General features: G+C 28.7%; 3 protein-coding genes across 7 annotated transcripts in view; 1 reads left to right on the top strand and 2 right to left on the bottom strand.

Moving 5' to 3' along the window:
- Positions 1-4,502: 4,502 nt before the first annotated feature.
- On the bottom strand, positions 4,503-13,319 carry LOC123004910 (excitatory amino acid transporter 3-like). Its single transcript, XM_044398440.1, has 6 exons — positions 12,573-13,319; positions 9,344-9,386; positions 9,235-9,280; positions 8,767-9,181; positions 4,874-5,203; positions 4,503-4,633 (listed from the first exon to the last, which is right to left on the bottom strand). The coding sequence occupies exons 1-6, from the start codon at positions 13,085-13,087 to the stop codon at positions 4,540-4,542; spliced, it is 1,443 nt and encodes a 480-aa protein (XP_044254375.1). The 5' UTR covers positions 13,088-13,319; the 3' UTR covers positions 4,503-4,539.
- Positions 13,320-14,675: 1,356 nt separating this feature from the next.
- Positions 14,676-19,715, bottom strand: LOC123004904 (zinc finger Y-chromosomal protein 1-like). Its single transcript, XM_044398428.1, has 2 exons — positions 19,705-19,715; positions 14,676-16,286 (listed from the first exon to the last, which is right to left on the bottom strand). Exon 2 carries the CDS (start codon positions 16,274-16,276, stop codon positions 14,792-14,794), a length of 1,485 nt encoding a protein of 494 aa, XP_044254363.1. The 5' UTR covers positions 16,277-16,286; positions 19,705-19,715; the 3' UTR covers positions 14,676-14,791.
- A 3,334-nt stretch (positions 19,716-23,049) lies between these two features.
- LOC123015617 (zinc transporter ZIP11) overlaps positions 23,050-25,408 on the top strand; it is a 33,825-nt gene continuing 31,466 nt past the window's right edge. Inside the window, exons 1-5 of one of the 5 annotated variants that reach the window (XM_044415469.1) lie at positions 23,050-23,204; positions 23,256-23,574; positions 23,622-23,856; positions 23,905-24,036; positions 24,087-24,306. In XM_044415469.1, coding sequence (XP_044271404.1) covers positions 23,467-23,574; positions 23,622-23,856; positions 23,905-24,036; positions 24,087-24,306 — 695 coding nt within the window. In that variant the 5' untranslated portion in view covers positions 23,050-23,204; positions 23,256-23,466. Of the gene's footprint in view, positions 23,575-23,621; positions 23,857-23,904; positions 24,037-24,086; positions 24,307-25,408 lie in introns of all 5 variants that reach the window. The other 4 variants (XM_044415488.1, XM_044415478.1, XM_044415461.1 and 1 more) reach the window with 4 other exon arrangements.

Here is a 25,408-nt window from a genome sequence, read left to right as displayed (position 1 = left end):
TGCACAGTAACCATACTAATTGCACAGCAAAAATAATATATCTACAGTAAAAATAATAATGCACAATAAAATAATAATGCACAATAAAATAATAAGTGCATATTGAAAATAATAAATGCACAGTAGAATAATAAATGCACAATATAAATAATAAATGCCCAGTAAAATGATAAATCCACATTATAAATAATAAATGCACAGTAAAAATACTAAATGCACAGTAAAGACAATGAATGAAGTTTTGCCAACAGATAAAGTTTATAATTTTTTTTTAACATACGAGTAAATTGTAACATTTTCAATAAATATTTTTGTACTTTTATAAAATGCATAAACATATAAAACAATAAATAAAAAACCGTTTTTATTTAAGAAAAAAAATATTAGTATGGTGATCTCAAAAATTTAAACAATTAATTAAAATAAAAAATATTTTGGCATCGCTCCTTTACAACCTTTAAACATTTATTAATTTATTTCCAAAAATGGTTAAACATTTTTTAACAAAAAAGTGTGATGTTTACAAAACAAAATTTGGCACAGCAACAATTCTTGTAACAAGCTCGTTGTTTAAAAAAAAATGTGGTAGGTTTCCATTAAAAAAAATTGTTACTATGCTTATCTCGTAAGTATAAACATTTACTTAATATTCAATTGTTTTTAAATAGCATTTTAATAGCCATTGCACACCTATAATTTATTTTTGCCAAAAAATTTATAATTTCGCCAGAATTAAATCGTTTTCAGACTTTTGGACCACTCTGTATTATAGTGATGATTTTTAATTTTTTATTGTGCAAAAATTAACTAAATACTGATCACATCATTTTATACTGATCAAAATTAAATTGTTTACTGATCGCTGTATTACTACCCAAAATCAAATGGAATTTGCTAGATGAAAAGGAAAACAACGAAGAATAGGCGCGTTTTGGGATTAACGATAAAGCTGCAATTAATGTTAAGAGACTTTGAAGGGATTTTGTAGCTAAATTGGGACAAATTTTACTACCTAGTGACCAAAAAGAAGCAGTTTTTGTGATATTTCAGGAGACGCTAAGTAAAGCTTGGGATTTGAAAGAGACCATGATAACACTCCCTTTATCAAAGGAGAGGAAAATTATGGGAAAAAAAAACAAAAATATCTAATTTATATTTTCCAACAGACGCAGTTTTTGTTAATACTTTTTTTAGTTAGTTTTTGTCAATTTTGTAAAGTTTCTTTAAAGAAAAAATTTTTTTGTCAATAAATTTTGTAATAAAAATTATTACCACTGTGTAGTAAATCATTTTCAAAAATTACGGAAATCACGAGTAAATTCTTGACGAAGTCACAGAAAATCAGAAAGTCCGAGATCTCGTGTGTAAAATTGGTTCAATTTTAATTTAAAAAAACATACTTGAGACGCAATCTKTGTAATCGACGAGAAAACATTTTGAAGTTTGGGTAAAAATATCTTATCAATAAATAAAGAAGATAAAACCGGCGATAAACTAACGTGTGTTTAGGGTGATGACAACAAAATTGGCATCATTGAAAAGTGGCGAAAACGGTGGAATGATTTATGCAGTGCACACAAAATTTTCCAACAATTGATGCTTAAAATAAACTACAAATTTAAAAGTTTTAAAAATAGTGTTAGAGATAAATGTTTTATCTTGCAACTGCAAGACCTGCATCTCATTACAAGAGACTTTTATCGATTTGCTGATTATACGCATTTCCAGTTTCCACGTAAAAAAAGCACTTCGGGGAGCTATGGAGTATCAGTCAATGCTCACGTTTGAGGTTTATATCTGTTCAAACGTCCATGTTTTTCAGTTTCTCCTAAATTAATAGTAGATTGTTAATTAATGAAGTATTAATAATGTAAGAATTTTTTACACCAATTTTTTTGTTATTAATTAAAATTTTCGATTTGAAATGTGCTAAATATTGTGTTGCCTACATCAAAGTCAGTAATCTTGAGTAATAACGAGATAAGTTTATTAATTTCTAACTACGCTTAGGATCATAGCAACGACCTTGTTTAACTTAGCATTAATGTCATTAAACTCAATAATAATTATGTAACTTAGACAACAGACAATAAATAAACATTTTTTTAATTATTAATTAACTCGCAACGTCAGCATTTGACATTACCTCTGCAGGAAAAGTAATGTTTTCCATGTTCTTGATATTTTACCTTACATGGCATTTTTCTGTAGAGTAGAAAATATTTTATAATAATTATCTACAATAATATTTTCAATTACTCAACAAATCAAGTGAAATACAGGATGAATGTAAAGTATGGAACCAAGCGGTGTTTTTTTAAAAATCATTTGCCTTCAAAATATAACAAATTAATATAAATTAAAGTAGTATAAAAAATGTCATCGTATTTTGTGAATGAGAAGTTTTGTTTTTGAGCTATGCGATTTTTTTTGGCAAAAATTGCAATTTATGTAAAAAAAATTTTGAAAAAATTAAATATAAGTTCAATAATTTTAATCCTTATATTATAACCTTTATGTAAAAAATTATTTTATAGTGTGTTGCCATTTTAATAAATAAAAAATTTTGTAGAACTCAACAAAAAAAAAATTGAAAACATTTTATTCTTGATAAAACATCACATTTTTTACTATAAAAAGTATGGAAGCAAGTTTTTCTAAAAAATAAATAGTTTGGTTCCATACTTTTTATTCACCTGGTATACGTTTCATGTTTTTTGGAACAATTGTTTATTAGAGGTACAGACATCAAAAAATTACAACTAGAGATTGAAACATAAACTTTTTTAAAAATAAGTAATAAGACNAATGAATATAAAGTTAATAATTTTTATCCTTAGATTATAACCTTCATGTAAAAAATGGTTTTATAGTGTTCAGTTTCTTCTAAATTAATAGTAGATTGTTTTACAAGTAGAACATGCTATTTTTTGTGTATTAATGAAGAAAAATGTAAGAATTTTTTACACCATTTTTTTTTCTATTAAATAAAGTTTTCGATTTGAAATGTGCTAAATATTGTGTTGCCTACACCTAAGTCAGTAATCTTGAGTAATAATGAGATAAGTTGATAAGTTTATTAATTTCTAACTACGCTCATGATCATAGCAACGACCTTGTTTAACTTAGCATTAATGTCATTAAACTCAATAATAATTATGCAACTTAGACAACATACAATAAATAAACTTTTTTTTTAATTATTAATTAACTAGCAACGTCAGTATTTGACAAATCCTACCTCTACAGGAAAAGTAATGTTTTCCATGTTCTTGATATTTTACCTTACATGGCATTTTTCTGTAGAGTAGAAAATATTTAATAATAATTATCTACAATAATATTTTCAATTACCCAACAAAATAAGTGAAATACAGGATGAATATAAAGTATGGAACCAAGCGGTGTTTTTTTTTAAATATAATAAAACATAATAAATTAATATAAATTAAAGTAGTATAAAAACTGTAATCATATTTTGAGAACGAGAAGTTTTGTTTTTGAGTTAAACGATTTTTTTTTGTCAAAAATTGCAATTTATGTAAAAAAAATAAAAAAATGAAATATAAAGTCAATATGAGTAATGTAAAAAATGGTTTTGTATTGTTAAGTTTCTTCTAAATTAATAGTAGATTGTTTTACAAGTAGAACATGTGTATTAATGAAGAAAAATGTAAGAATTTTTTACACCAATTTTTTGCTATTAATCAAAGTTTTCGATTTGAAAAGTGCTAAATATTGTGTTACCTAGTAATCTTGAGTAATAATAAGATAAGTTGATAAGTTTATTAATTTCTAACTACGCTTAGGATCAAAGCAACGACATTGTTTAACTTAGCATTAATGTCATTAAACTCAATAATTTTTTTTTTAATTTTTAATTAACTAGCAATGTCAGCATTTGATAAATCCTACCTCTGCAGGAAAAATAATGTTTTACTATTTATTTTAAGCTTTAGAAAATCTCTAGGAAAACATGACAATATAAAAAAAAGATGAAAAATACTGATTACAAGTACTTTAATAATACTTGTTTTTGTGACGATTATGTAGAAAAACTTCCTAAGTATTAATAAATAATAAATCGGTGAATTTTTCCATAGAAGCATAAACGAATTTGGAAGGGAGTTCAAATATTGGAAAAACAATAAACATCACATATTCAGAAATCACTTTATTCCCTTTGCAATCCCAAAGCAAATTGTAAGCTACTATAAAAATCTGATTTTTTTTATAAAAATACCTTTTTCTTTGAGTTTTGTAAAATTTGTTTATTTTTTTCAAATCGGAATTTACTACGAATTTATTTTGACAAAATCTAGGTACAATTCGAAAATTACGACCATTTAAATAAGTAATTTTTATAACCAAAACTTTTGTCGTTATAATATATGCAGAACACAAATCAAAAATAAATTTGAAAATTTTTTTTTTTCAGAAAATTAATTACTTAATTTTTAAAGAGTCTTTTGTCATTTCAATGTAAAAAATAAAACAAGAAATGTTGTGTAAGTCTTTATTAGGCCTAAATGTGTCAATTTATAAATTTTGGAGTTCCTTTTTACTTCGGAAATGGACAATCCCAGCCCCATATGCATCTCCCATCACATTAATGGCCGTCCGAAACCGATCTCTGTAACAAAGTAATTAATTAGAAACATTTTCAGTTAATTATTATACACGACGATAAAATTAAATTTTATTTTTGAGAGCAATTTATCGTCGTGTACAATATAAACAGATATACAACAATGGATGTATTTTTTATCATCTAGACGATAAAATTTCATTTTAACACGAAGAAAATAGTAAATAAAACTCAGTTTTAACATAGAATATTAAATAAAATATTTTGATTTTGAAATAAACTTACAAAAGCCAGTCAACCGCCAGTATCAAAGACACATCTTCTGCAGGAAGTCCAACAGTGTCCAGGACCATAACAAGGGTAACAAGTCCTGCTTGTGGAATACCAGCAGCCCCTATACTGGCAGCAGTGGCAGTTATACTGATAGCTATGTAACTACCAATTGATAAATCTACCCCTCGCACTTGTGCAATAAAAATTGCAGCGATGGCTTCATAAAGTGCAGTCCCATCCATATTTATGGCTGCACCAATGGGCAATGCAAACCGGGCAACTCGAGGATCAATTCCATTCTTCTCTTCGAGACATTGAATCGTTATCGGAAGAGTAGCAGAACTGAAAAGTACAATTAGCAATTTTTTCAAGCAATATATGTCAAAATTGAGCAGAAATATTTTTTGAAAATTTAACATTTTTTAATTTATAATCCGATACACGATAAGAGTTCTCAAATCTTTTGCTTAATTCCCTGATACTAGAGATTATAGAGACTTTATTTTGCACAATTTTAAAATGCAAAAATGCTTGAATAGGTCAATTTGCTTTAAAAAAAAAACACAACTTTCGACTTGATTTAAAATTTTACACTTTTTGTTTTTTGAGTAATAAAGTTTTTAAGGAAACCCCTAATTTTTACCCAATTCGATAGGTCTTTTAATTGTCAAAATAACAACACCAAAATACTAAATTTTAGATAAAGTTTTCAAAAAAAAATCACCAAAGAAAGTGAAATAATATCAACAAAAAACAAACATTCAAATTTAATCAAGTTAAGAATGTTGTATTTTTTAATAAGAAAATTAACCTGTCCGGGCATTTTTGTAAAATTTTCAATTTTGCCACTCACTGTAAAAAACTACAGATGAAGCAATAGCTATACAGGGTACAGGCTTTAAATGGTAAAATTAAAAAAATAGGATATTGATAGATACCTACTAATCTAGTCCATCGCCTAAAATTATTTTCAACTATACAGCGTGTCTCAAAAATAAGTTAGAATACAAACTTGTGTTTTTTTAAATGAAACACCATATGTTTCTTAGAGTTTTTGGATGTAGATTTTTATGATAGTGTTTTTAAAAAAAAACTTTTAATGGTCGATTTTGCTTAGTTTTAACAATAAAACGGTTATTTGACGAAACATGCACTTTTTAAAAATTTATTACACAAAAACTAAGACATCTAGAAATATTTTTTTACTGCATCAAAGAAGAAGGTATAAGCTACAAGGATGTAACATTTTTTAGTGTGTTGCATTTGCAAAGATAAAATATGAAGGCGTTTGTTAAAAGTTCAATAACTTCAAAAATTTTAATGGAACACCATATTTATTGTTTTTGCATTTAAAAGATTATTAAATTGTCTTTATAAAATTATTTACTTTTAGGTGATATTTAACGTTAAACATTAAAAAAATATATATTATTGTTTTAGTAGCCAAAAAGTGAACAGTTGCACAAGAGATGGAAGAAATATCACTTAATAATCACATTTGTGTTAAACTGAATCCATTATTCATTATTTTTACAAGAAAATAATTCGAATTTCAGTATTTATAATATTGAATATTGAATGTTAAATAACTTTTCATTTATCAATTCTAGACATTAAAAGTTTATTTTTTTAGATAGACAATTTATCAATCTATTAGATGCAAAAATAAAAAATAGAGTGTCCCATTTATATCTTTTTANTTTTTTTAGATAGACAATTTATCAATCTATTAGATGCAAAAATAAAAAATAGGGTGTCCCATTTATATCCTTTAAGTTATTTAACTTTTAATAAAGTTCTTAATTTATTAATCTTTACAAATACAAAACACTAAAAAGTTACTACAACTTTAAATTCTGTACTTTCGTCTTTGCAGAAGTAAGAAAAAATTTGTTCTAACTGTCTTAGTTTTTGTGTAATAAATTTTTAAAAAGTGTATATTTTCGTCAAAAAAAGTCTTATTTCTAAAGTTAAGCGAAATCGACTAAAAAAACATTGTTTTAAAAGGCTACATCCAAAAATGCAAAAAAACATACGGTGTTTCATTTAGAAAAACAGTTTTTGTCGTAACTTATTTTGTTTCGTAACTTATTTTTGGGACATGCTGTATGATTGAAAATAGTTTTAGGTAATGCACAAGAATTGTATCTATCAATGTCCTATACATTTTTTTAAATTTTATAGCGTAAAGGTACTAATCCACTTTTTTAACTAGATGGGACACCCTGTATAAAGCTCTCTATTGTACTTATTAAAATTTGCACCGATAGAGAATTGAATATTTTAATAATTATTATTTCTGAAACGATTACGTAAACTGAACAAATAAATCCACCTGGCTATAAAAGACAATGTAACTTGTCTCAAACGTAAACAGATTAATAAAACCGGCTTTTCTCAGAAACCTGCAGAAACCCATTATGGGAAGAGACAAAAATAAACACGTAATAATTAATAAATAAAATGCGGTTTTGCTGATTTTTGAAACAATTTATTTGTGGCATTTTTCATATGCAGAAATCATTTTTTGTAATTATCAATTACACACAAATTTATTTATTTATTTTTGAAACCTTTAAATTGTGTATTATGAATATGATTAATGTAATTTATTAAAAACAAGCCGATTTTTTATTTAAACGTAAATTAATATCCAGTTGTTCAACATTGTATTATCGTTGTCGATACTAATTTCGGATTTTATTACATTCTTTTGCAACTATGATTGTTTTATTCTGCTTTAATCTTTTAATTCCATGAGTAAACCTTTGGGATTTTAAAGATATCGACAATAAATGAGAAAATCAAATAAAAGTCTTTATTTTAAGTTATTTTTTTAAGTTCTGCTTGGCATGGAAATCTAAAAAATGGCTACTTTTGTCCATAGTGACCAAAACAAATTTCATTATTATATTTATTATGTTTTTAAATTTGTGCAGTTCAAATTTTAATCATTCACTCTGTACATTAAATCTCTAATCTAAATTGAAATTGAAAGTGACATATGAAATTTCACCTAAACTTAAGGTAATAAAATTCGTTTACAAGTTTGAGTACAGTTTTCGAATTTTTTGGAACAGCCCGTTATACCCACTTACAGGGTGAATAAAAAGTATGGAACCAAGCGGTTTTTTTTAATTTGCCTTCAAAAAATAATTTTTAATGAAAATGTGAACTTGTTTTTAAAATGAAATTTTGAGTTGTGCAATTTTTTTTGTCAAATTGGCAACTTATACAGACCGTATTATAAAAAACGCCCCAAGCCATAACTCCATTATTTTTACAGATATGACAATACTTCTTGGAACAAAATTAAACAGTTTCTTGTCATTTATTGTTTGACATGGATTATCAATTAATGCTACTTCCTGTTTCACCGGAAGTGACATTAATTTCAGTTTTTTAAGTGTAACACCCTGTATATTTTATTATTTTTGGATTCTTCATTAAATTGTCTTTCAACAAGCTCACTTACTCATCACTAATTTTTGATTTTAGGCAATTTAAAAATTAAATTCAATAAAGTAGTCTACGGAAAAAATAGAACATTTTTATTCATTTTATCTAAGACCAGCAAACGATTGATAACAGAAAACTGTTTTTTTTTATAATACAGCCAGTAATTTTTTTTTAACAATAATTGAATAAAATGTATTTAGTTGTAATTCTTAGATCATAGCCTTTATAAAAAAAAGGTTTTTTATGGGTTGCCATTGAAAAAATATCACCCGGTATGTATTTGTTTAGAATTTTTAAACCAATATTTCTATTTATCGCAATTACGAGGTGTTAAATAATATTGACTACTTTATAACTTAAATTGACAAGGTAAGCAAGGTTGACATGAAAAAAACCTCGAAAAAGACAAAATGTTTTAGAAAAAATAAATATTTGATATCACATACCTTGACGCGGTTCCAAACGCCGTTGCTACGGCTTGGCTCATATTAACCAGATATGTAATCGGCGATTTCCTCGTAAGAACAAAATAAATCAAAGGTAAAACTACAAATCCTTGAATAAGAAGGCCTGCCATTACTGTTGCAAAATACAATCCTAGCTGACTCAACACCATTGCCATATCCTCCATTTCCATTATTTTAGCTGTCACCAAAAATAAAATTCCGACAGGTGACAGTCTTATAATCCACGTTGTGATTCTCATAGAAAGTGCCATTAAATTATGGAAAAAATTTGCTAAAGTTTTTGTCTCTTCTCCGAGTTGAGCGAGAGCAATACCGACGACTATTGCAATGACAACCAAACCCAAAATGTTTGTTCCGTTTACAAGTTCTTCTTCTATGTCCCATTTGTATAAATCTAAATTTTGGTTTTGTTAGTAATTTATGTTTGATTGCAAATTTGTTAAATACCTGTTTCATTGGGAGTTTTCATGGGAGGTACCAAATTGGTTCGGTGCTAAAAACGATAATTTGTATTAATTACAACAAATTAATGAATAATTAAAGTATGTTAATTTACCTGCTGTGTACATGCTTGAATCACGTTGGGCGGAAACATGTTCCTAAAAGAAAGACGCAAACACATAATTAATAATTTCAAAACTATTTTTAAATTTGAATATATTGGATATGAAATAAATACATTTTTGTAACTTGAAAAATACAGAAAGACATTTTTTTCTTCTCTCAAAAACTCTTGTCTGAAGTTATATTTAAATAAAAAATTGTATGTAGCAGGAAAATTTTTTTTTTCTTCCCTTGAATGTTTTATTTCCCTCGGCTTCTCGGCTCTGTCGGAAAAAAAACAACTTTCTTTACTTGTTTTACAAATTATTGTTATGTTCCAAGAAAAAAATATATTTGTCTAAAACTGTCCTCAAAATTTTGTTTCATTTGTCTTTATCACATAATTTATAATTTCATTCATAATATAAGTAGTTATTATTTGTCACATTTTACAGAAAAACATCTTTTAATAAAGTACCTGCTAGGTATACTCCTATAAATAACAACTTTGTTATTTATTTAATCAAAAAATTATTTAGATAAATATGATTTTCATTTGATTGTAGCATTAGAATACCCTGGATTTGCTTTTTTTTGTAAATCGACATAAAAACCATAAAACAATTAAATGTTTTCATTTTTAAAAATTTATTTTGTTTTAAAAAGTGTTTATATATATTTTTAAAAATCAATACATACAGCGTGCATCAGAAATGGATGAGCGGCTATGACACGTTATCAATTTTGGGAAAAAATTAAGCAGAACAGAAGCTTAAAAAATTGTTAAAAAAATTAAGTAGACACTAATTTGCTTGATTACAATTAAAAGTTGCAAAAATTTAAGAATTCGATAAAATGCCTTAGACAAAAGTTTTTGTAGACACTTATTTCTGACACTTATTGAATACAGGGTGTCAGAACTCGCCCCAAAAAAAATTCAAGTAATATAAGATACCAGGAACACGAAAAAAATGTTTAAAAAATATTAACTGTAAAAAAATTTATCATTTAATTTTTGACATTTGACATTTCTTATGTCTGTTTAATGATGCTGATGATCTTGTATATGTTTTTTTATAATTGTTTAGTAAAAGTACAAAAATTAATAAACGTCACACATAACATGAAACAAAGTTACAACAAAAATAACTCTTATAACTACAAATTTTTATAGATAGAATTTAAGAAACATTTTTTTCCATGTTCTTGATATTTTCCTTACATGGCAATTTTCTATAGAGTAGAAAATATTTAATAATAATTATCTACAATATTACCCAACAAAATAAGTGAAATACAGGATGAATGTAAAGTATGGAACCAGGAGGTGTTTTTTTTTTTAAATCATGAAAATATAATAATTATTATGAATTAAAGTAGTATAAAAAATGTAATCGTGTCTTGAGAACGAAAAAGTTTTGTTTTTGAGTTATGCGATTTTTTGTCAAAAGTGCAATTTATGTAAAAAAAAAAATGAAAAAACGAAATATAAAGTCAATAATTTTAATCCTTATATTATAACCTTTATGTAAAAATTTATTTTATAGTGTGTTGCCATTTTAATAAATAAAAAATTTTGTAGAACTCAACAAAAAAAAAATTGAAAACATTTTATTCTTGATAAAACATCACATTTTTTACTATAAAAAGTATGGAAGCAAGTTTTTCTAAAAAATAAATAGTTTGGTTCCATACTTTTTATTCACCTGGTATACGTTTCATGTTTTTTGGAACAATTGTTTATTAGAGGTACAGACATCAAAAAATTACAACTAGAGATTGAAACATAAACTTTTTTAAAAATAAGTAATAAGACTGATAAAAAATCTCAAAATATAAAACCATTTAGGCGTAATTTTTTCCCTTTTTGGTGAATATTTAAACAATTTTTGGTAGTAACTATTTAAAAGTAGATTTTTTGTTGCGATTTTTTTACAAAAATTTCTATTGAAATTAAGTCTCAATAAATAATTCATTAGTTTTATCATCTAGTTTGAAAGGCAATTTAGAAAAACTTCCACAATAAATTAATTAATTTTTATTGTAGCTTTTTACCTGTGCGGTATAAAATGTTATAAAACGCTCTGTACAATTGTTTTCCTCAATCTAAATTATTTTATCTGTCGTTTTATTGATGTTTACCGCTTTTTTATTAACAATTGTATAGTTATTATTTTCAAGTCAATACTTTAAGTTAAGTAAATATATCTTTGTTAATTTACATTAAACGTAAAAAATATCTACCAAATAAACTGTAATGGAAAGTTTAAAAAACACAAAAGAATGTTTTCCAAATGTAATCACGAAACTCGTAAAGATAAATGCAAATAAAACGTAAATTCTGAAGTACACTGGCCAACTAAAATTTTGCGATTTTTCACATTGTTATTCTTTGTCGGATTTCGACGAAAAAACTTTGTAGATCACTTTGTCTTCTAAATGTGATACTCAAAAGACGAAGACACTGTTTTTTACTTATTTTTACACTGAGCTGTGGTGTGCGACAGAGACAAACTTAAGTTTTTACTGATTTCAGATTATTGCCCATTTTTTTCTGAATTATGTACCACATTTTGCATAATATTAATTCTTGAGACAAAAGAGATATAAACCAATTTCAATGAATGTTCAAATTAAGTAGGCCAAATGTGCCAAAACGTCAAAATAGGCACATGGAAGCTTCCAATAATTAACAGTTTTACCTGCTTTAATCCTTTGAAGTTCCAAGTTTTTCAGATTTTTTGTGTTCAAAAACGTAATTGTGCTCTTTTGGTGACATAAGCAATAATTTTCGTGTAACTACCTTTTCATGTAGCCTACTTTCTGAACAATTATTTAGTAACATTAGAAAAGCAACTTCTGTTGCAATGCTTTGTATCTGAAGCCGAAAAAAAATTCGTCGAAATCCGACAAAGAATAACAAAAATATTTCCATAAAATTCAAGCAAATATAGACGGATTTTGGACCAGACAAGACCCAAAAATTTAAACAACTCGAAAAATCTAAACTATTTCTTCAAAATTTTCATAATGCAATTCGTTGGGTACAAAAAAATGTTTTTTTAAACCACAATGACTGTTTTAATTATTTAAAAGATGACTGTTTGAGTTGGAATTACTGAATTTTATTTTTAAATGGTAGGCATACCAGAAAATACCGACGAAATAAGAAAACAAGGCAATTTAAATTTTTTAACTCTTTGCCAAAAATGTCAATAATTCACAAACACCCCTGGACTTACTTTACAAGATCGAGGAGAGTATCAACCGTGGTCACATTTCTTTGAACACTACTCGTGTTAATCTCACTATTGCTGCCACCCCCGTGATTCGATCCAGGTTGTATGGAAGCCACCAAGACAATCCCCAAAACCACAGCCAAAAACGTCGTTGTCAAATAATAAGCTATAGCTCTGGCAGCAATCCTCCCCGAAAGGGACAAATCCAGACTAGCAATAGCAGACACAAGCGACGAAACAATAAGTGGAATAATCAACGATTTGAGCATTCGGAGAAAAACATCCCCTATGTAGCTCACATACATCACTTCCCGTTTCGAGAACGACCCCACAGTCTCTTTCAAAACAACCCCCACGATTATACCACATACAACACCGCCAACTGTGGCCAAAGTCAAAAAGTTTGTCTTTAAACACAAAAGCCATTTGTTGGTCTCTTGTTTTTCTTCTTCTTCTTCATTTTGGACTACTTCCACTTTGGCTTCGCCGTTTTCGGGGGTTTTGGGGATTTCGGACATGGTGCACGGTTTGGAGGTAAAAGTTAACTGGAGCACAGGCAGGAATGTCGTCCACAAAAGGTGGCGGGATTAGCGAGATTAAACACAATATCACTTATCTTGTAATTATTCTTTTAATGACGATTTACGAAACACTAGATTTGTTGAGTGAAAAGTGACGAAGTTAAATTGTTTTTCACTTCACTTTTACCGCATCAAAAACCTCACTAGCTTGCAATCAGGAAAATGGTTAGTTTGAGGTAATTATTCGTTTCACTGGCGGTTTTACAATTATTGGGACTTAAGAGGGGGCCATTGAGTACCAGTTCATACTTGATCAGTTTGGTTTCAGAATGGCTCGAAAGGAATTTCTTTTTTAGACTAAATCTTAATAGTAACTTATCATAACTGAAATAAAAATACCTGGAAATTGAAGGTCATTTATTTGCAATTGCAAAGGCCAACAATTAAAATAAAATTTGCAACAAAACTTTTGTGTTTGTGCTCACTTTCCTGACTAAAAGAAAGGCGATTCTAATTAATTCGAGACTAAAACGGGTACAGAAAAAGTGTAATAATTAATCAGGCGAATTAACATTTTGATCACATTCTACAAGGTGTTGTCTTTGGAATACCATTACTGTTGGTCTCAATATTATTAATATTTTCTTGAAACTTAGCTACGTTTTTCGTGATTTTTACATGAAAAATTGCAAAAAAAAATATTTTAAAAACGGTACTAGAAAACTAAGATGATTAAGTGAATTACCACTTTTCCATTCTTTACATTTAGAAAACCATATTTTAAGTGTTTTTACGACTTAAGGTAAATTGACTATTTTTACGATTTTACTACCGCTCACCTTCAAAAACTCAAAAAATTCGCAATTTTTTAAAATTGACCCAATAACGTTTTATGCATTTTTTTGAGTTTTTAAGACCTCTTGAAATGTAAAAAATGTTATATAGAACAATTTTAAAGTTGAATTTTTTTTTTGATTTTTGGCGAGATTTTGGTCGATTTTTGGCACCCAGAGCAGTCTAATGGCAATAACTTCCATTTTTAATTTTTTTCATAAAAAATTAATATTTCAAGAAGTATGAGTCCTAGGTCAAAACGGTATGTACAGGTGTATTCTGCGGTTAATTTTACATATAGTACTAGTTTTTCATAAGAATCAAAAAATTTTGATTTTTTTTGTCGATTTTTAGCACCCGGAGCGTTCTATTGCGAATAACTTATATTTGGTACCGTTAGAAAGCAAATTGAATTTTCTATCATATCCAAAAAAGATCAGTGCTCTACGATAAATAGTTATCGGAAAAATTATAAATTAAAAGTTTTAACAAAATAAATTTATCTATGTGTATATATTTTTTTTATTTTACCCCTAATAAAAAATATTTTAGGAGTTTTTATTTTATGAAATTCTAGTTTTTTAACTTAATAATGTGTTTGGTTACATATACTATTTTCGTAACATCAATTCACGCGAATAATGCTCACACGTGATTGAAGGAGTTACGATGCAACCTTACTTTATAAATCATGGTTCAAAACACATTTTTATCACTTTTCAGATTAGTCTAAAGATTATAAGACAACTTATTTGATGAAATTTGAAGGCTTTTTAATAATAACACAATAATAAAATAAACTTTATTATAATTTCAAAGTAATAAATAAAAAAATAATAAATACACGATAACCTTGCGTCGACAGCACTACGAAAGCCCAAGCTTATGTTCCGTTCGCAGATGAGGAATCAAATTGTTCTTCCTTTTGGTTTTAAAAACGCAATGGTCGCAGTAAAACCATCTATTCTTATGTGCTGAGTTTGTTTTGAACGATTTTTGAGACTCAGTGGAATGCAATGAACGGCAATGTCTGAGTAAACTGCTTTTTTGTTTCGTTTTATAATCACAAGTGTCACATTGCAATAACGAAACATTGCTATGTTGATACCTTCGGTGCTTAATGAGACTGTACTTATGAATGGTTCTGAAATCGCATTTCTCGCATTCGAACATTTTCGAATTTTCACTGTGTTTAAGAATGACATGTGGTTGCAAGTGATGCTTGTATTTTGTCTTGTAATCGCAATGATCGCATTCGAACATTTTTGGATTTTCAGTATGTTTCCCAGTGATATGTGTTTGTAATGCATGCTTGTACTTTGTCCTGAAATCGCAGTGGTCGCATACGAAAACTGAATTTTCAGTATGTGTAACAATGACATGTCTTTGCAAGTAGTGCTTGTTTTTTGTCTTAAAATCGCATATCTTGCATTCAAACATTTTTGGATTTTCAGTGTGTTTACCAATGACGTGTGTTTGTAAGTGGTACTTGTATTTTGACTTGAAATCGCATTGGTCACATTCGAATATTTTCGGATTTTCAGTGTGTTTAACACTGACATGTTTTCGTAATACCTTCTTGTTTTTTGTTTTGAAATTGCATTGGTCGCATTCGAGCATTTTTATATCTTCAGTGTGTTTAACAATGACATGCGTTTGTAACACTTGCTTGTATTTTGTTTTGTAATCACATTGGTCACATTCGAAGAATTTTGGATTTTCAGTGTGTTTACTAATTACATGTTTTTGTAAGTTGTATTTGTATTTTGTTTTGAAGTCGCATTGGTTGCACTGGTGCCTTTCAGGGCCATGTTTAATAATCACGTGATTGTCCAACATGCTTTTAAAAGCCGTCTTAAACTGGCATTGGTCACATTGAAAGTACCCAATATTACACATCAACGAGTGCTTTGCCACTATATGTTTTCTCAATGCAGTTGTAAATTTACATTTGTAATCACAATGATCACAACTCCACAACTGGTCATGTGACTTCGAATGTACAGCCAATAAATTGTCTTGTCTCCTTTTCGACGTGTAATCACAAAGTTTGTGTCTCAAAAACAAAAATTCCGAAAACGACTTGTAATCACATTTTGGACACTTGTAGGGCTTGTAGATTGTGGATTTGACATGTTGTGATGTGTGTCCTTGAGCGATGTGATATTTCAATTGTGACAACAATTGTGTCTCAAATGTATTACATTTGTGACACTTGTAAGACTCAAGGTCAACACTTGAGCAATTAAATAATCTTTTTCCGCTGTCTGTGTGAATTGTCACGTGACTTCTCATCGTGGATAAGAGTGTTGTCTTGAATGGACATTTCTCACATTTGAGATAGAGTTCCATTCCGGGAAATCTAAAAAAAGTAAGATTAATTTAAAAAAAATACAACTATAAATAAACATTGTTTCTAACATTAAATATCAATCACACTGTAAATAAATAAAATCAAAATATTCCCTAAAAAACAAATATGAATCAAACAAGAGAATAAACTACTAAATATTTTAAACCCGATAATGTAGGAACGTCAATTCAATCAAGTCCCGTTTATTTTAAGAGTAAAATCGGTATTTCATTTATTTTATTCCCGAGGGAATACCGTAACAGATTATTAATCAAAAACGAGAGAATAAAGCGTCGCTTTATTCAATGTTGAGAGGAAAAGAAATAATAGCAAATTTGGCAAATAAAAATTTTAAATAACATCAATTCTTTTCAACGTAAAATTGAAGAGCTTTTAACCTACAAGCAGTTAGTAGAACATTAAAACAAATTTCTAAATATGTCCTTTATTTATACTTGATTTCCGTCGTTGGTCAAAAAAGTTTTGTAACGTCTTTAAAAGTAGGTAATGAAATTATGGCTTGGGGCGTTTTTTTTAATCCACCATGTGTATTATCATTAAAAAATTTGCATCTGTAGGTACCTACAGATTTGTCAACAAGAAATTACCACCTAGGATTTGAACTTTTAGGAAAATTATGTTTTTCATGTTGTTTGTAACTAGAATTTTCAGAAGTAGTTTTGTATGCCTAAAGTTGACGTTTTCTGTCAACCTGCTGTGAAATACAAGCTGACAGGTGACATAACCTAAATTTTGACACTAGTTACAATATCTTTTATTTGTCACCAGAAACCAAAGTAACCAAATTTATGGCAACCTTTTCACAAATATTCGTTAATTGTAGCCCTGGACTTTTTCTAAGTCAAATTCATCATATATTTCATTCATTTTTGCAAAACAAGCGGGGTTTATTGACAATATATGGATTTATCAACAAGAGTTGGGATTTGAACTTCTAGGAAAATTACGTTTTTCATGTTTGTAACTAGAATTTTCAAGAGTAATTTTGATTGCCTAGGGTTGGTCACCCGTTAAATTTTTGACAAAATAGTTGGGATCTCTTTTGTTTGTTACCAGAAACCACAATAGCGTCCAACCTAACCAAAGTTATAGTAACCTGGGAACGAATATTTCCAAAACCTAGGCTGTAATTTCTTGTTGATATGACTTTAACTATGATAAATTACATGGCACCCCCGCATATAATATTATTTCACAGATTGCGGACTTTAAATTTGAGAAAAACTTACGTTTTTGGTAATTTTATTTCACACTGTTGAATTGAGGTTAACAGGTCACAGCATAGAGGATGGACAGTGGCGTAGTGTATAAAAAAATTTTTTTGGGCAATAAAAACAATCGCATCAACAAAATTTATAAAATTGAGCTAAAAGTTCATCATTTGTTTTGTAGAAAAATAATGTCTCTTTAAATTTAAAAATTACAATTCAGGTTAGGCAACAGACAATACAGGTTTGCATATAAAATCAGAGAAAGTATACGTACAAAATGAATTCACAAGTTATACGATAAAAAATGTAGAGAATTTTATATAAAAAGTAAACTGAATTTGCTCTTTGTCAAACTGTATAATTTTTTAACTGTAACGGCAGTTAGCCAAAGCGCTGTTAGTTTTGAATAACAAAGAGGATTATATAAAAAATATGTTTACTACATGTAACAAGTTAATAGAAATAATTTTAGGATAAAACGTAATTTTAAACTACACAACTTACTCCAACTGTAACAAAAAAATATTTTTTTTTAATAAATTACTTTTTTTGGGGAGATCCAAAGCACATGAATAATAATAACAACACAATAATTAAATTAACTTTATTTTTTTCTATAATAATTTTAAAGTATTAAAAAAAACAATACGTTCTTCGATATTCGATAACCAATTGCAACCTTGTAACGAGAGCACTATGAAAGTTCAAGCTTATGTTGCGTTCTCAGATGAGGAATCAAATTGTTCTTCCTTTTCGTTTTATAAATGCAATGGGCGCAGTAGAAGAATCTGAAATGGCATTTCCTGTCCTTGAACATTTATGGTTTTTCCGTATGTTTATTAATGATATGTTGTTGTAAGTTGTACTTGTATTTTGTTTTGTAATCGCATTGGTCGCATTCAAACATTTTTGGATTTTCAATATGTTTACCAATGACATGTCTTTGTAATACATACTTGATTTTTGCTTTGAAATCGCATTGGTAGCATTCGAACATTTCTGGATTTTCAGTATGTTTACTAATGACATGTTCTTATAAAGTATACTTGTATTTTGTTTTGGTTAACCATGTTTAATAATCACGTGTGTGTCCAACATTCCTTTAAAGGCCGTCTTAAACCGGCATCGGTCACATTGAAAGTAATCAACATTAGGCATCAACAATGTGTGATGCTTTGCTACTATATGTCTACTCAATTTACCATCATTGACTTGACATTTATAATCGCATTAATCACAATTCAACAACTGGAGTTTGTCATTCCTTTTTACCTTGTAATCACACAATTTGGTAAAATAAACAAGATGCCTCGAAATCAACTATTTCGAAAACGACTTGAAATCACATTTTGGACACTTGTAGGGCTGGTAGATTGTGGATTTAACATGTTGTGATGTGTGTCCTTTAGCGATGTGATGTTTCAATTGTGACAACAATTGTGTCTCAAATGTATTACATTTGTGACACTTGTAAGACTCAAGGTCAACGCTTGAGCAATTGAATAATCTTTTTTCCCCGTCTATGTGAATTGTCACGTGACTTCTCATCGTGGATAAGAGTGTTGTCTTGAATGGGCATTTCTCGCATTTGAGATACAGTTCCATTCCGAAAAATCTAGAAAAAAAAGTCATAGTAATTAAAAGATTTGTGAAAAACACAAACATGAGACATATCAACTACAAAGAAACATAAAGTACAAAAAAGTGCGATAATCATAAAGCAAGTCATTTAAAAAAATCTACTTTTTGCAGTTATGCGGACCTAAAGTTGTTACTTTAGTTCCTGTTCCCTAGGGAACAAATATAAACTAAACTACCTAGAGAATTTATTGACAGATTCAAGGTCCATTTCTGAATATTGACGGACACGGAATTTTGGACATCAAATTTATGTCAATTCAAAAAATGTCAATGTCAGGCTTTGAAACTAAAATTTGACAGTTTTAGTTGAAATTTATTTTTAGCGTCGATTTTCCGAAACAATGCGTGTTTTTATATAAATTCAATAAATTATTTGTTTGATTTGAATGATTTGTTGTCATTTTTTTCTCTAGCTATGACAAAAACCGAAAGTGAGGTTAGTTACCTAAGACCCGTTTTACATTTTTATGTCAGTACCTAGTCAATTCCGAAATTTCGTGTCCACCAGTGTATAATTTCACAGATTTTAGATATTAAATTTGTGGAAAACTTACGTTTTTGGTAATTTTATTACACACCGATCAATTGAGGTTAACAGAACACAACATGGAGTGGCGTAGTTAGCCCTGAGTGGGCCCTCTTTCAATTTTTTTGGGCAAGGAGGCCTTTTTTACAAAATCGTACACATTGAAATTGAACAAAAAGTTCATAATTTTTTTGTGCAATCTTGTTTTGCAGTTGTCTTTAAATTTAAAATTACAATTCAGATTAGGCAACAAACTATACAGTTTTGCATACAAATTCAAATGATTGATAACAACTGTACAAAATTTTTTACAAGGACTTTTTAACTCTGACCCAGCGAAACAATAAAATTAATGGTTAGATTATTAATTTGACAGTTATATTGTACAGTTGCGGAATTAAAATTTCGGGCAGCATTTTTCTGTAACTTTAAAAATTTTCACTGTAAACTACCTTTTACTGTCATGATGATTCATGACTGACATTTGACAATTAAACTTTTTTTGGTTGTTAAAATTGTTAATTAAACAAATTGTCTGTCTTAGAAAATTTAATAATTGAACTAAGTATCGCTTTGATCTCCCGCTTACCCGTTTTTATGCCACAAATCATGACAATACTGCCAGAAATTTTAATTCCGCACCTGTACAAAATTTTATATAAGGACATTTTTCAACTCTAAGTAGCAAAACAATAAAATTAATGGTTAAATTATTAATTTGACAGTTATTGTATTGTACTTTTAATAATATACATATATAACTTAAAAACCCATGGAAAGTGTTATTTATAAACTAACCAAAATCCGTTTGTAGCTCACAATTTGCTCGAAAATTTTTGACGTTTCTTTTGCTTCTGATTAAAAAAAGTCAAATGTCAAAAATTTCTTGACACCTAAAATTTTTTAGACATTTTTTCGTATTCTTGGCATCTTATCCGCATAAAACACAAGAAGAAAATTTTTCTACTTTCTTTTCTTATTGTTACAACTATCGCAGCTGAAAGGCGTTTTTTTGATTGATTCACACCGTATACGGAATATTTGACATCAAATTATATCATTTCAAAAAATGTCAATGTAAGCCACGCTTTATTGTCATTATGATTAAAATTTGAAAGTTTTAGTTGAAATTTATTTTTGGCGTCGATTTTCCGAAACAATAATACCAACAATGCGTGTTTTTATATGAGTTCAATGAATTATTTGGATTTATCGTTATTTTTTTCCTAGCTATCAGAATAAAAATTACAAAAACCAAAAGTGAGGTTAGTTGCCTAAGGCCCGTTTTACATTTTTATGTCATTAAAATGACAAATTGTTCAAAATTCGTGTCCGCCAGTGTATGAATTAAAAAAAGAAACATCTTGTTACAAAATCACAAAAAGTATACATACAAAATGAATTCAAAAGTTGATTGACAAAAACTGTACAAAATTTAAACAAGGACATTTTTTAACTCTGAATAGACCCAGCAAAACAAAAAAATTAATGGTTAGATTATTAATTTGACAGTTATATTGTACAGTTGCTGAATTAAAATTTCGGGCAGTATTTTTGTGTAAATTTTCACTCTAAACTACTTTTTACTGTCATTATGATTGACATTTGACAACTTAACTTTTTTTTGTTGTTAAAATTGTTAATTAAACAAATTGTCCCAGCAAAACAATAAAATTAATGGTTAAATTATTGATTTGACAGCTATATTGTACTTTTAATAATATAACATAAAAACCCATGGACAGTGTTATAAACTAACCAAAATCCCTTTGTAGCTTAATTTGCTCGAACATTTTTGACGTTTCTCTTGCTTCTGATTAAAAAAAGTCAAATGTCTAAAATTTCTTGACACCTAAAATTTTGTAGACATTTTTTCGTTTTTGACATCAAATTTATGTCATTTCAATAAATATCAGTGTAAGCCACGCTTTATTATCACTATAATTGACGTTTTTGAAAGGAAAATTTGAAAGTTTTAGTTGACATTTATTTTTGGCGTCGATTTTCCGAAACAATAATACCAACAATACGTGTTTTTATATGAGTTCAATAAATTATTTGGATTTATTGTCATTTTTTCCTAGCTATCAGAATAAAAATTACAAAAACCAAAAGTGAGGTTAGTTGCCTAAGGCTCGTTTTACATTTTTATGTCGTTAAAATGACAAATTGTTCAAAATTCGTGTCCGCCAGTGCATGACTTAAAAAAAGAAACATGTTGTTACAAAATCACAAAAAATATACATACAAAATGAATTCAAAAGTTGTGTACAAAATTTTATACAAGGACTTTTTTTAACTCTGAATAGACCCAGCAAAACACAAAAATTAATGGTTAGATTATTAATTTGACAGTTATATTGTACACTTGCGGAATTAAAATTTCGGGCAGTATTTTTTGTAAATTTTCACTCTAAACTACCTTTTACTGTCATCATGACTGACATTTGACAATTAAACTTTTTTGTTGTTGTTAAAATTGTTAATTGAACGAATTGTCTGTCTTAGGAAATTTATTAATTGAACTAAGTGTTGCTTTGATCTCCCGCTTACCCGTTTTTATTCCACAAATCACTATTTCTGAAAGTAAATAAGTCAAAATGACATAAATATGACAAGAGTAAAAAATGAGGTTATTAGACTTTATGACAATACTGCCTGAAATTTTAATTCCGCAACTGTACAGAATTTTAAACAAGAACATTTTTCAACTCTAAATAGTCCCAGCAAAACAATAAAATTAATGGTTAAATTATTGATTTGACAGTTATATTGTACTTTTAATAATATAACACAAAAACCCATGGAAAGTGTTATAAACTAACCAAAGTCCGTTTGTAGCTCAATTTGCTCGAAAATTTTTGACGTTTTTTTGCTTCTGATTAAAAAAAGTCAAATGTCAAAAATTTCTTGACACCTAAAATTTTGTAGACATTTTTTCGTGTTCTTTACATCTTATGCGCAAAAAACACAGGAAGACACATAAGACACGGAATTTTTGACATCAAATTTATATCATTTCAAAAAATGTCAGTGTAAGCCGCGCTTTATTATCACTATGATTGACGTTTGAAACTAAAATTAAAAATTTTTGGCGTCGATTTTCCGAAACAATAATACCAGCAATACTATTTTTATATGAGTTTAATAAATTATTTGGATTTATTGTTATTTTTTCTCTAGATATCAGGATAAAAATTACAAAACCAAAAGTGAGGTTAGTTGCCTAATGCCCGCTTTACATTTTTATGTCATTAAAATGACAAATTGTTCAAAATTCGTGTCCGCCAGTGTATGAATTAAAAAAAAAACATTTTGTTACTTGTTTCGAAATAAATGAGATTTTGGTCCATATTTAGGAGCTGTATTTTAAAGTTGAAAAAATAAGCATTGCTCCATCTGAGAGTTAATTTAATTTCTGTCACTTTTGTATCAAAAAGTTACACTGAAACACTTTAAATAAATTAAAATAAAATGATAACACTATCAGACCTTGCGCAAACCTGTGTTTTTTCACCGACACGTATTGTATTTACATTGAGCTTTCTTATTATGTTGACCTGGAGCTGTTATTTGTAGCAAACCAACAAGAAAAGCAATTAGAAAAATAAGTCGATTTACCTACCCATTACCTCGATAAAAACAAACCTATTGACACGGCGCCTGTGCAAGCAAATAGTTTGGGAGATTGTGATCTTCAAGAAGTTGTGTTATTGGAACTACCTAGGCAAACCTTGGTAGTTTGTGTCCGTCCGCGAAATGTTGTGTTTATGATCACAAAACCTCCAAAATGATCCAGGGCCATGGACCGGTTATGCAAGCATTCCTAGGCACATTATTCACATGGGGCCTTACAGCAGCAGGGGCTGCCCTTGTCATCATCATCAGAGGCTCACAGGTTAGAACATAACCTTAAAAAACAACAACCAAAATACTCATTTCTAGAGAAAACTCCTGGATGCCAGCTTGGGCTTCGCAGCAGGAGTCATGACAGCAGCCTCCTACTGGTCTCTCTTGTCTCCTGCCATCGAAATGGCCGAACAGTCGAAAATTTATGGGGAGAATGGGGAGTATGCTTTCGCACCGGTGGCCTTGGGGTTCCTCCTAGGAGCCCTATTTGTGTACGGGGCTGATGTGCTCATATCAATTCTGGGGGTACACTCGCCCAACATGATGCTTGGTAAACACACAGCCCCCTTTTAATTAATTGATTAATTGGGTGTTGTAGCATTGCATGCTACAAGCACGAGGAAAGACAGACGAGAGGTCTCCAGACCCAACTCGCATATCTCATCGCCTGATTCCACCGCTATTGACGGCTTTTCTGACATAGGGGGCACAGTCCATCAACGCAGAAGGGGTTTGTTTTTTGTTTTGTCGAGTGTTTTAATTTAATCTCGGGCTTTGCAGTAGGTAAATCTGATAAAATCAATGGACAAAATGAAGAAATAGTTCGTACACAGAGTTTTGAAGACGTTTCCAACATTGAAGAAATCCAACATGGGCATTGGAAACGAATCATGCTTTTAGTTATTGCAATCACGGTACATAATGTTCCTGAGGGGCTAGCGGTAGGAGTCGGATTTGGGGCCATTGGCAGCTCCACGTCGGCGACTTTCGAAAGTGCCAGGTAAGAATTATTTGTGTTTTTTTTTATCAAAATCGGCACTAAAGTGGTTCATTATAGCACGATTTTGTGTATTGCGGGTTGCGAACTCTAATAGCAGTGTTGCCAAATTATTGTTTTAATGTAAACAAGTATTTGTTTTTAATTCTACAAATATGTATTTTATTTTGTGTCATGGTTTTCTAGGGTGGTAGAAAACTGGCAACACTGGAGTAACTCAATTTACTCGGCTATCGCCTCGGCAACTTAACACACATTTATGTGAAAAACAAGATTTTAGTGTCGTGATACATAAATAACTATTTGGAGATATTTTCATACACTAAGACTCTGTTTATGGCGAAAAAATATAATAATAATAATAATAAAAGTCTTTATTACAAACAAAAAAAATTGAATTAAATAGAATAAGAAATACAAGAAATAAAACAAAAATAAATAGTTGCTTTAAAAAAGGCTTTAAAAAAAATTGAAAACAGAAAAAGAAAAAGTTGTAAAGCGAAATAAATCAGGATAACTTAAAGGTTAGTAAAAAAATTCAAAGTTTGTTTTTTAGTAGAATTTTGATTTTTAAATAAAATAAAAATATTGTGTAGATAAGTAAATTCTATTGCAAAGTGATTTTCTTACTTTGCCTAATTCAGAGTGGGTTTAAATGCATTCTTGAGGGTGTTTTTTTTGTAATTTTTAATTATAAAATAACAAGTATAATAAATTAATCATTCTAATAAGGAACTTTTTTTTATTTTTGTCAATACCTAACGCAATGTCCCTAATAACATGAAAATAGACAAAACTTTTCATTGTTGCCAGAAATGGTAATTTTTTTGGAATATCTATTTTGGAAAACAAAAATAAAAAATAAACAGATTTAGTGTAACTTAAAAAAAATGTGAAAACAAAGAAAAAGTTTAAAGTAAAATCAATTGAGGCAAGGCAGAAAAGATTTGGTTAGCCAATAATAATTTTTTAAAAGTTTGTTTAAATTTAGTAGTTTAAATTTTTAATTTGGAAATAAAAAACAAATTTTAAAATTTAAATTAAATAAAATAAGATTTACAAGAAATAAAAGAAAATAAACAGATGCTTTAAAAAAGGCTTTAAA

This window comes from Tribolium madens, unplaced genomic scaffold (assembly GCF_015345945.1).
Source record: "Tribolium madens isolate multiple individuals breed KSU strain unplaced genomic scaffold, Tmad_KSU_1.1 Scaffold_11;HRSCAF=98;Tcas5.2_LG3b, whole genome shotgun sequence".
Lineage (NCBI taxonomy): Eukaryota > Metazoa > Arthropoda > Insecta > Coleoptera > Tenebrionidae > Tribolium > Tribolium madens.
This window is presented reverse-complemented; position numbering and strand designations above follow the sequence as displayed.

Excerpts from the sequence above, each read along its gene's own strand:
- LOC123004910 (XM_044398440.1), bottom strand. The coding sequence starts at position 13,087 with ATGTCCGAAATCCCCAAAACCCCCGAAAACGGCGAAGCCAAAGTGGAA. Across the intron at positions 9,281-9,343 it reads TTCAAGCATGTACACAGCAG|CACCGAACCAATTTGGTACC; the intron begins GTAAATTAACAT and ends TATCGTTTTTAG. Across the intron at positions 4,634-4,873 it reads CTGGCGGTTGACTGGCTTTT|AGATCGGTTTCGGACGGCCA; the intron begins GTAAGTTTATTT and ends ACTTTGTTACAG.
- LOC123004904 (XM_044398428.1), bottom strand. The coding sequence starts at position 16,276 with ATGGAACTCTATCTCAAATGTGAGAAATGTCCATTCAAGACAACACTC.